This window comes from Xiphias gladius, chromosome 19, assembly GCF_016859285.1.
Source record: "Xiphias gladius isolate SHS-SW01 ecotype Sanya breed wild chromosome 19, ASM1685928v1, whole genome shotgun sequence".
Taxonomy (NCBI): domain Eukaryota; kingdom Metazoa; phylum Chordata; class Actinopteri; order Istiophoriformes; family Xiphiidae; genus Xiphias; species Xiphias gladius.
The window spans coordinates 8,852,159-8,864,444 of NC_053418.1; the positions used below are offsets into that span (position 1 = coordinate 8,852,159).

The window sequence follows — 12,286 nt, forward strand, 5'->3', positions numbered from 1 at the left end:
TCATTAAGTCAAAACCATGCTCAGTTGGGTTGAAGTCAGGTGACTGACTTGGCCATTGGAGAATATTCCCTTTATTTGCCTTGAGAAGCTCTTGCGTTGCCTTTGCAGTATTTTTTGGAACATTATCCATCTGCACTGTGAAGCACCATCCTATCGGTTTTGCAGCATTTGGCTGAATCTGAGCAGACGGTACAGCCCTATACACTTCAGAATTCATCCTGCTACTTCTATCAGCAGTCACATCATCAATAAGCACCAGTGACCCAGTTACATTGGCATCATATATGCCTATGCCATAACACTTGACGGATGATGTGGTATTCTTTGGATCATGAGCCGTTCCTTTCCCTCTCCATACTCTTCTCTTCCCATCATTCTGGTCCAAGGTAATCTTGGTTTCATCCGTCCAAAGAATCGTGTTCCAGAACTGGGCTGGCTTTTTAGATGTTTTCTGGTAAAGTCTAACCTGGCCTTTCTGTTCTTGAATGTTACCAGTGGTTTGCACCTTGTGGTATTTACATTAACGTAGGCATCTCTTGATTGTAGACTTTGACAATGATACGCCTGCCTCCTCCTGAGTGTTCTTGAGCTGGCTAGATGTTGTGAAGGGGTTTTTTTTCTTGACCAAGGAAGGAATTCTGCGATCATCCACTTTAGTTGTTTTCCGTGGTCTTCCAGGCCTTTAGGTGTTGCTGAACTCCAAGCTGTGGAGTTGTGAATTTACCAAATTGTTGATTTGGCCACTCCTAAAGTTTCTGCTATCTGTCTGATATATATATATATATATATATATATATATATATATATATATATATATATATATATATTTTTTTTTTTTTTTTTTTTTTTTTTCTCAGCCTAATGATGGCTTCCTTCAATTGCATTGACACCTCTTTGGACTGCATATTGGGAGTTCCCGTGAACAGCTACTAAACACAAATTTGGAATTAACTCCGGACCTTTTATCTGCTTAACTTGTCACGAAATAACGAGGGAACAGGCCATGAAACTGATGTCAGTTAACTGTCCAATTAATTCTGAGCTTCTGAAAATGAGGGACTATTTACAAAAATGGTTGTAATTCCTAAATAATTAATTCAATATTTTTGTTAAACCTTTTGAATTAAAGATGAAAGTCTATACTTCAGTCACATTTTATGGCTTTGTTTCAAATCCATCATGGTGGTATACAGAGGCAAAATTACGAAAATGGTATCACAGTCCAAATACTTATGTAGCTACCTGTATATTGTTACAAAACTATATTTTGACACAGGGACACTCCTCAAGAAGGGGCCTCAAAATTAGGTAACAATTCAGGACCCACCTGAAGGCCCATATCACGTGGTGTGATACTGTGCTTTATAGTGCTGCTTGTCCCTGAACAAATTTTCAGTCAAATTCTTCTACTAACCAGATGACATGCAGTAAACTTAGGGATTGCGGGGCCCACTGGGGTCTTGGGCCCTGGGGCAATTGCAAAACCACGCCATTTATGCAGTATAAATACAAATGAACGGAACGGAAGTAGGATACACGTATAATAGGTGCCTGCTGTTGCTGAATTATCCACAAGCCACAGGTGCTAGAAGATCGGTTTCAGGGGACACCATAAGTGTGCATTGTCAGACATAGTGGCCCCCTCCTTAGGAAAAGTAAATCCTGACCCATAGCACAGAGACTAAACTTAACCCTTAAAGTGAATAAATTCAGGTGGAGGGCTAACGTAGGTACTTTTTATGGCCTAGTCAACCCTGATTTAGGTGTTGCAATTGATTTGATATATATATATATATATATATATATATATATATATATATATATATATATATATATTATAGATATTGATATTACAGATCATTAATTGATTCATGAATTGATCAAAAATGTAAAACACTTCTTGAAATGTGGATTCTGGTGTGAACTCTTTATCAATCACATAAGAAGAAAAAATGTGAATATACTGCCAATTATTATTGTTCTTGTTTTTACTATTATTATCATTATCATCATTATTACATATATAACATTTGACATGAAAACTGCAGATTTATCTGTAGCATTTAAAGCATGACCATCTACTTTTTCCCCCCTTAATCATTACTGACAACAATTATCTTCATCTAACAGATTTCATCAGTGATTTGAATCCTGAAACCTCCTCGTCGTGATCATGTAGATATGTGAATTAGAGCGCATAAGGAATGAATGCTTTTGTAATTCAGCATATCCCTGTCAGCATTTATTATTAGCATTTATTCTTGTAAAAAATGAACGTATTTGCGGGTTGCTACCTGCCGTGGGAAAGCCCTGAGCTGCTGCCGTTCATTTGGTCTGTATGTAGCTGCTGTTGACAGTTAATTATTAAAGTTAACTTTAAAAAAAAGAAAAGAAAAAGAAGCCACTGCTTTTTCGTCGCCACAGTTACATTAGTTTGCAGAGAAAAAGCCTTTATACCAACCAGTTTTTCATTAAATTGTACTGTTAACTACATAAGCCGCCATCGGTCACTATTCATTTACACCTCCGGAGTTCACACAGTCTGCGGAGATGCAACAACCGAAACGAACTTACATTTGTAGTTCATAGTTGGGACCCCGCACGGTCCAAACGAAATATTACTTCTCCATTAAAGTGATTTGGTCCGATCGACCTCTCGCGTCCTTCGCCGCCGCAGATTTTCGCTCCTCGCATTTCCCCACGAGGGCCCTCCCGCAGTCGCCGGGCTCACCCACAGGTAGCGGGATTATCACCGGCAAACGGGGCTCTTCTGTACGTCGCGACCTCTTTGGGGGGTGAGAAAGGTCGTGATGTTCGCTCCAAGAAGAAAGGGGTGAAATACACCGAGTGCCAGTTTTAGAGGGGAAGCCCGCCCGCACATCGGGGAGAAAATGATAGGAAAGGCCCCAACCGGTGCTCGTGTTTGGGCATAAATACAAACCGCTTCTGTCTTAAGTGTGGTCACCGGTCACGCACTTTATTTGAACCGTTTTCTCGTCGCTTTTAATGCATTTCGCGGCCTCGCTCTAGATTGTGTCTCAGAGTTACTCTCCCCCTAAACCTGCCTGAGGGCCTGGATCCTGCTTTGACAGGTTCTTCTTCTGACTTCTGCTGCTTTTTTTCTTCTGCTGCTCTTGGTTTTCGAGTCTGCTCCAATCCAGACTCGAAAAACCTCGAGTCTGGATTGACTCGCCTCAAGAGCTCAGACTTGCAAGAGCATCTTCTTTGAAATAACTTCTGAAAACTCATTTCGAGGCTTTTCACTAATTTTATTTCGATGTATTTGTTATTTGAGGATTGGGCACATTTGAGTGCGATCAAGGTTACAGCATAAAGTTTCAGGCTATGAGAGTTGTCATTCATTTCACAATAATAAAATGAAGGAGAATTTGGCAGTTCAGCGAATCCTGTTACAGAAACTCAATAAAATAACAATAAGATGAATGAATAAAATTTGGTTATATTAGTTTAAAAAACATTTTATTTTGATTATCTCTGTGGCTAATTTAACTTTTAAACAAAAAACTAATAATTTAGTTAATTTGGGGTTTTTTTTCAGCTTGGATAAAGATTTAAAATCTTATCTCAGTAACACAAAAGATAAACCTAATTTTGTATTCTGTATTATAGTATTTCTATTGTCACTGTGAAAGAGAAAAAAACCAAACAGTGTCAATGTGCGACTGGGTGATTGTCAGACACCAGCTCGCCGTTAAAAGACCTCTCAGTTACTCCTGAAATCTCTTGTACCAGATGTTTTTGGTACCGCGGGTAGATTCTTGTCCAGAAATCCTCATGCAAATCACACAGTAGGCAATTTCCGCGGAGCAAAAACAATAGCAGGCGTTTTTCTAGTAGCCTATAGTAAGTCGACCGGGTGCAAAGCCGTGCAGGAGGCCTGCAGCAGGACTGGAACGGAATTTAAAGCCATTCTGGGAGAACAGTGGCAGAATGACATTTTGTTCAAAATAAAAATAATAATAATTTATAAAAAAATCACGAATTATTATTAAACATCTGCAAACACGGAGTCTAACTGTGAGCAGTCTGAATGACAGAAAAACGAGATTTCACCGGGAAGTCTTCCAAATCATCCCGCCAACCTCAATCCTGGTTGTGGAAAAATGCTCCGTGTATTATTATTATTATTATTATTATTTTGAACCTGTACATAAAATTTGTCTTGACACACTCCACCAGAGTGACAGACATTTGAGGCCTTCACTATTTGGAAAGCAAATTCTATCAATAAGTTCGTGTTTTCTGAAACAGGAAACCTCCAGGTTGTGATCAGTCGTTCTGGGTTTGGCGGGCGGAACGGCAGAATTACAGCGGCTTTCTAAATCATGGGACCCACATCTGCTGCCGGTAATTTGAGGGGGGGGGGGCACCGGGCCTTCTCGACGGTGGACATTTCGACCCGAGCGCACCGCGCTCACCCCGAGGCAAAATCTTTATTCAACATTCAACAACAGACAAAAACTGCAGAAGTTACGTGATTTCTTTTTTTTTTAATCAATGAGGGGGCCCATAGCTACAAGTCAAGCCGTCATGGCCCGTTTGGTGGAGTAGAAACTATTGTAAACAACAGCAGCAAGAATACGGAGCTGACCGGGGTCCTGAACTTGCGGGAGCGAGAACCCCGAACAGCTCCTGGTTCCCTGGCGGTCTCAGGGTCGGCACCCTGGCTAGCAACGTCGTGACACACCTGCACAAACTTACAAATGGATCCACCAGAGCTGAACCACAACGCAGAACTATGCCTGTAAATCTAGTCAGGAGCCGTTGTGCTTTCGGACCAGTAACATTCACATCCACATTGTTTGTTCACATCCATGGTCACGTTAACCCCCAGCACCTTCCCCCTGAAAGGAACATTGTCTTTCCCTGCGCTAAACCAACTTTACTCTCATTGTGCTGTAGAATTACTAGTTGATCCCTTCGGCTATACAGTACTATCGCATGCTGAACTTCACGACTCTTACTCCAAACTTGGTCGGGTATCACTGAACTTGTCCTCAAACAGCACAGAGGTATAGACCTGTGGGTGTGTTTGGAAATTGAAAATCTGAATTGCGTGATATACTTTAGGCTATGTCGCACATTGACTTAAAACGTTGATATTGTCTGTAATTGCCCCCTAAAATTAAGAGGTTAAAAATGCATCGCGCGGTCTTTTACCCGTAATAGAAAGTTTGATCATCAGAATGCCACTCAAACTTTAGAGAAAAAGTGAGATAGGGTGGTGGGACACTGATTTCCAGAGAATAAAAACATACGATCCATATTCTAATTTCAATAGAGGCAGTTGTTAAAACATGTTACCCATATATTTCATTTCGTCCCGTTACAAGCGTTGTGTGACAAGTAGACAGGCTTGCCTCGTGTGAAAGACACCGCATCCTTTCCCAATGCAAGTGACAAAAAATTAGCGGGCTTCGCCCCGGACCGTAACGGGTTGCCCTTGAAATGCGTGGCAGTGGCGCGCACGGGAAAGATTTTCGACCGACCGCCCGGCCTGTCAGGGGGCGTTTCTTTTAACAGCAACATTTCAGACGTGGTGATTGAGAACTCCCGCTGATTCCAAACGGGCTGAGACGCGTGCCATGTCAGCCGCCGTGGTCTGTCCACTTAGTCCACCTCCCCTGCGGTGACGCAAGAGGCGGGCTGCCTCGTTACGGTTTGTCCGCCGCTCCATCAGAGTTAAAGCCGATTCTGAAAAGGGACAGAGGGTCGGGGTGGAGAGGGAAAGGGAGCCACAGCAATTGTCTTACATACGTTTGCTCATTTACACAGAAAATTGGACAAAAATCACATGTTTCTAAACACCCCAAGAGTGACAATCGCTGTGGAGACCGACCTGGCCCGCCGCCCGGGGCAGATCCTCCGCCACACTGTTCTCCGTATGACCCCCCGCAGCGCCGGGCTCCCCCAGATGTACAGGGCCGGGGTGACCAGTGCGTTTAGGCGTGCCATGATGGCGAACAGGTTGGTGGCCTCGTTCCTAAACCTCAGACCCTTCCTGGTCAACTGTCGCACAATTATATTGACGAAGGACGGACACCACAGAGCCAGGAAGCAAATGACCACAAACACAATGATGCGCAGCGACTCCTTCTTGTTGTCTCTCTCGGCACTGGGCGCGTCTCTCACCAGGTGACTCCTGGCGATGATGTATAATTTAATCGTCATCAACACTTTGGTGAGAACTATAACCTGTAGGGTCATCACGCCAAACGCGTTTATCTGAGCCGCCTTCGAGACGGGCACCATGTTCTGCACCGTGAGGATGGTGTACGTGTAAAGCCAGCAGAACGCGCAGACCGCGACGACCACGGACCGCGTAACGTAGCGGTTGTAGAAGAACGGATGGCACACGGCGAGGTAGCGGTCAAACTGGGCGAAGAGGAAGGTTAACACATTGACGCCCAGGAATGAGGGTAAAATGTAGTACGTCCCGTTCCTCGAGGGGTAGCCCTCCTGGACGTCGAAGAGGCCGAGGTAGTACACCGAGAGGCCGGTCAGAGTGTCGCTGATGCTCGTGTTCAGCATGAATATAAAACGGTTCTGGCCTCGCAGCGACCGGGCGCAGGAGATCCCGAGGACCACCGAGCCGGCGACGAGCACGGCGCCGGTGGCGAACAGAATGTGGAAGAGGAAGATGAGGAAGTCCCCCGGACTGTCGAAGTCCACCGACAGAGGGACGGTGGCGTTAAGGAGCATCCTGGCGCTCCGCCAGAGGACCAGCGTTCATTTTATTTATACATGTCGGAGTTTAAGCACGCCTCCTAGTCTCTAGAGGGCGGCGGCCTTGGCAATAAACGAAGGGCACCTTTAGTAGCGATGGAAAGGACGGGCCCCGAATGAAGCCGTATCACAGGAAGTCCCAGGGGAGCTTGGTGACGGTGAAAAACAGGACGCTCGCCGGTGACTTTGCTCGTGAGTCCTGCTGTTTCCATAACACTTTTTAGTGGCCTGCTGCGGCCCCAGTTCCTACAGTTTCCCCTCACCTACAGAGCGCAGGCCGGTCCCACCCAGAGGTCCCGTCGGTGGTCTGGGTAAAGGCAAGCAGCAGCGCTTTGGTTCGGTTCAGGGAAAGGTCGGGGTTTTTCTTTTGGACAAACGTAGACAAAAACACGTTGTGCCTGAAGTCAATCTGAACCTTTTTCTCCGTTTCGTACAAGACGGATTTGTAGTTGCAGTTTAGTTGTACAGAAACGGATTTTTTTTTTTTTTTAGGAGACGGGGTTGGCCAAGCAAGACTTCTGTGCAACGACAAATTTTAGCGACTCTTTCTCTACACTCTGCAGTTATGTCTAAGTCCTTCCTTGTTCACGACACAGGAGGATAATACGGTTCTTCCAAATGTCTGTTTTGTCATATGCAACCCCGGTTTCAGTTACTGAGTGATAGACAGTATGTGTCTTCCAAATTACCCTGCATGTGGTGCTCGTGCTCGTTTCGACCATAAAAACTAACCACCACACATAGCCTGTATTATAGCAACATGAAAAACACGTGCCATAACAGACACTGCATTTAAAAAAAAAAATCCTCGTACAGTTTAGTGAAAGCATCCAGACAAATACGCGCTGATCACTTGAATACCTGACTAAAGTCGATGCGTTTTTCAGCCACTAGAGGGAGCAAAAACCCACTGTTTCACTCTAGCATGGCCAAAAAAAGACGACTTTCCACTGTTGGCAGTAATCACTAACGTGGCACCACATCAGTTGTACGGATTCTCGCCCCACGCATGGCGCCATAGCCTGTAAGGAGGGTGTTCCACGTGTGTATTCCCAGTTCAGTTTGTTTATTCAATATTTGCGGCGTGGTAAATCTCAATGTCTGAAAGTTTGATCCACTCATAAATTGGCCCTCACAGCGGGCATCGGGATGCAGAAATGCTTTGGGTTCCGCTGCTTTATCCACTGAAATCTGGTCCTGAAGCGCTGTCGGTTACAAGCGTACACTTGTAATGCAGCAAAGCAGTGTAATTGAGAGAGCTGAAGACGAAGCAGGGATAAATATGCATTGATCTTAAACGCGCGTTAATCTTAATCCTGAACGAGCGTGCACTGGACAAAATCCCTTTCTTGCAACCCCCCCAAAAAAAACAAACAAACAAACACAAAAACAAAATAAAACAGAATTTAAAGATGTAGAGGTTTAGGGTGTAAAAATATGACATCACTGACAGTTAACCATCCTTTACCAAAGTCAGTCTGCATGCAGACACTTTGAAGAGTTCTCACGTGTCTTTGGCAGTTTCTTTGTTCGGACCCAGCTTTCCCCGCAGCATCGCAAGACTTAAGAATTACTCATTAAGAAACGTATTTTCTTTACGTTTGACAAAAACCCTTTTTCTACTTTCTTTCTCGGGCCCTAAAATTGAAGCAAACTGTTTCAGAGGTGGATTTTTTTACCACTAAATATATCTGGCAGCTTTAATACAGCTGAGGTACTTTCAAAAAGTTAAAAAGACCTTTGCATTAAATAAAACAATATAATAAGAAGAGAGAAGAGTTAGATAATTAAATAATTATGGGGGTGGGGGGCTGAGAGGATTAATAGTAAAATATGCTGGTAATAGTAAGAGGTGGGCTGTTCCTGACTCTGGGTGTAGTTTTTGCAGAACTGGTGCAAAATTGTATCAGTTTCAAGTCAGGATTGTATGTGGAAAGAGCTGAAGTCAGCACTTTAAAACGTGACGATCGTTTGAAACACAAAATGAGAAAAGACGCTGTTATTTTCAGGCCCGTTACCGCGGTTACTTTAATAGGATGTTGGCCTCTGTACGTTTGATCAGGGGCTTGCCGACTTGTTGTCGCGGGAATTGAAAGTCGCCCAGGTCGACGTCTCCTCTTAAGCTCGGCTGCGCTTCCTGCGTAGATCAGAGCAGAAGTAAACCCCCTTCGGCAGAACAAGTCGCAGTGTTGCGCCGCTGCCAGTCGTTGCGGCGCAGCCGAGGACCCGAGCACCCCTGTCGCCACCACGCCCTCCCCGCGCCGATGATTAACAGCAGCCAGGGACTGTCTCCTGTGCTGCCCCTGACAAGCTTCGGCAATGTGTCGATGCTTCTTTTCAGCGTTTTCCTGGCCGCCACCATCATTTTCCTCAACATGTCCGTGTCGCTCTCCATACTGCTGAACGGGGCGCTGCGCCGCGAGAACCGCTTCATGTACATGCTGAGCACCTGCCTCAGTGACATCTGCACCGGCGTGTCCTATTACTACGTCGGGGTTCTCGATGTGAGGGATAGCTTCGGCTCCCCTACGAGAACCTTTTACATCGTACCCACATTTTTAGGCCTGTCGTACATGGCCATTCTGGCCGCGCAGGCGGACAGGTACCACGCGGTGGTGTCCCCTTTTGAGTACTCCCACCGCATGACCCGAAAGAAAACCCTGACCGTCGTCTTTGCCTACTGGCTCTACGCTTTCCTCGTCGCGGCTGTGCAAAACCTGGTCCCCGTCGGCATCGCCAAAAAGATCACGAGCATCGGCACGTTTGTGGCGAACATATTCACGGTGATTATAATGATCGGGCTGAATATCAGACTGTTCGTCATAGCCAGGTTCCAGCTGGAGAGGGAGCCGCCCTCCGAGGAGAGAGAGAGCAAGCGCTCGTCGGTCTATCTCATACTGGTGGTGGCTGTGTTTTTCTTGGGAGCGTGGCTCCCGATATTCTGCCACGTCATGGCCTGCGATTTCGTCGGTTCAACCTGTTACACCTTCAAGAATGAAGGCACTGACCCGCTCCGCATTTTGCCCCGGGTCAACGCCGCCCTGACCCCCGTGCTGTACATCAGAGGGTGCGGCCCGCTCAGAGCGACGCTGCTCACCAGAGTGTGGCGACCCCGCTGTGGGAGGAGGCGAGAGGGTTGGTGGTGACAGAGTGCGCCCACTCGTTGTAAACTCTGCTATCCAGAGAGGCATTTCGTGATAGTTGCATCTGGCTTTCATAGGTTTTTGCGCAGAGTTTTGACCCCACCCGAGTCCAGACTCGCTGTGCAGATGCTGCGGCTTTTACATTTATTTGCTTGATTTTTTTTTTTGATCCCGGAGCAACACTTACAGCCCCTAAACATCATGTAGGCTATTTGTGTATTTCAGTCATCTGAATGCCCCTACACCTGTCCAGAGGTTTTCACCGCTTATTGACATATTGCAGTTCACTATGCACGCCGACACCGTAGAGGTGCAGTTGAACAAATGTTTTATGACTTTGCGTGTTTTGTACTTTATGCGTGTACATGTTATTAAATGTTCTTCTTTGTCGGATCCTTCCTGAAATTCTATATCTCGCCCCTTCTTGTTTTCCCTGAAAACACCGAGACAAATGTATCAGGTGTTGAGCTGGTTTTGATCCGACTGTCCCTTTCCTTTCTCTCCCCACCTCTTCATAAATCGCGTACCCTGGATGTGGACTTGGCCCCGTCAGGCACCCGGTTCCGCGCGGCTTAATTTAAAAGTTGGATCACTTCGAAAGGGAGGGACGTCAGAGTCCGTGTTTGTTTTAAACCCATGCCAACATAAGCAGACTAATCAAGTGCGGGTTTTTCATCACGAACGCCAGCCAGCGGCCAAACGCTGAGAACAAGTTCGGGCTTTGGGTTTCTTGGAAGGTGTGGGAAATGTTTCGTCATGCGCTCAGCTCACCCAGCGACTGTTTACACACCTTATTGTTTCCAGTGGTTTCTCGAATCACAAAGAGCTAATGCCGGATGTTATTCCACGAAGACCTGATGGAAATTAAAAATGAACACTTATCCTGTGGCGTGTTTGAATGTATTTGTCATTTTACTACATATTTCAATAAATAAAAATGAAAGGTCGTCAGTAACTGAAACTTGACTGTGCCAGCTTTTTGTCATTTCTGTTGCTTTTCTTTTTTTCATTTCATTTCTGCTCTTGAGAAGCTTCGTTCTTGGAAACCAAAGTGATATACGCAAAGGCAAACGTGTGCTGACCTGTTTCTGATAAGCCTCCGGCATCTTTACAGACTAATTCATAGTTTTTCTGACAAAGTAATCAGAGTGATTTTTTTTTTTTTTTGCTGCAGTAGGCCAAATGTTAACCGTTTGTCACTGAAACTTGGCAAAAGGGGGGAAAGCTGTGCAGATTGATCGGCTGTGTTCACTGAGTTCTTGGATACATTTCCCACTTGACCCAGGGTATGATTTACGTTGCATCCTGTACGAGGTTTACCACATGTTTGCTACCACATGTTTGCCACATAGCCGCTGTTGTTACTCGCGAAGGATCCTCGGCCAGGGCGGGCCACTCACACAGAAACGCATGCAGTGCGTCCGAGCGCATTGACTACGCAGCCCCTGGTGTGCCGAGCTTCCCCGCGGAGGGTGCAGTTTCCGCGGCCGCCACAGAGTGTCAGAAGAACACTTTGGCACGGCGCCACAACGTCCATGTCCACGGGATGTGGACCGTGAGCGTGAAGCAAAGGGGACCGGACCGATACAATATCTGGGTCGGCCTGGGTCCCCTCACGGCCGTGTGGGCTATGGGCAATACGATACATTAATAGCTTCAGTCAGGTGCCATCATCAAAGTAATCTCGTTGCTGGGGGTTCAAAAAAAAATTGGTATGTTGGTCAAACCCATCAGTGAGATTGTATCCTGTTTTCTATTGGCCGAGGAAAGGTCTGGGTCCTCTCTGCTAAGAGGAGGAGCCAGCGGATGGCCGCACTTCCGCACATCTGGTGCCCAATATTTGAACCACAGCCATCTCTGCCTCTCTCTCTCTCTCTCTCTCTCTCTCTCTCCTTGTATACTGATACCTCCAAATCATCTGGCCGGCCTGGGAGATTTGAAATCTGCCTGGCCACCAACCGGGACTGTACGTAGTCCTACACAAAAAGACGGCGAAAGTCTCAATGAAAAAAAACAAACCATACAAATAAACCATCCAGTGTATTGTCTGTGTGTATTGTCTGTGTGAACCCTGTCAGAACCAATCGGGAAAACACATAAGCCTGGAAAGTGGATGGACGGACATTGTCATTCTTTGATATTTGAGGTAACTCTCAAATTGCGATCCCCGTCTTCAGTCCAACTGCTGAACTGCTTTTTCAAATATACACGGTAAACGCTGGTTTCTATAGCGACTGCAATAAGCGCACTAGATACATTATATGTTGAATTTGCATAGTCTGCTAGTCGGGACTCGAGATTGCAGCGAGACAAGAGTGTACGCTGCAAAAAAAAAAAAAGCTTTTGATATTTAAACAGTGAAGTCGTGGGGGGGGGGTCATTTAATTCACTAATTC

At 45.7% G+C, this 12,286-nt stretch overlaps 1 protein-coding gene across 1 annotated transcript; it reads right to left on the reverse strand.

The window, feature by feature from the left end:
* Positions 1 to 5,675: 5,675 nt before the first annotated feature.
* LOC120804921 (G-protein coupled receptor 15-like) lies at positions 5,676 to 6,723 on the reverse strand. The gene is made up of 2 exons (XM_040154651.1): positions 5,861 to 6,723; positions 5,676 to 5,715 (listed from the first exon to the last, which is right to left on the reverse strand). Exons 1-2 carry the CDS (start codon positions 6,721 to 6,723, stop codon positions 5,676 to 5,678), a joined length of 903 nt encoding a protein of 300 aa, XP_040010585.1.
* Positions 6,724 to 12,286: the final 5,563 nt, after the last annotated feature.

Excerpts from the sequence above, each read along its gene's own strand:
- LOC120804921 (XM_040154651.1), bottom strand. The coding sequence starts at position 6,723 with ATGCTCCTTAACGCCACCGTCCCTCTGTCGGTGGACTTCGACAGTCCG. Across the intron at positions 5,716-5,860 it reads TGCCCCGGGCGGCGGGCCAG|AATCGGCTTTAACTCTGATG; the intron begins GTCGGTCTCCAC and ends GTCCCTTTTCAG.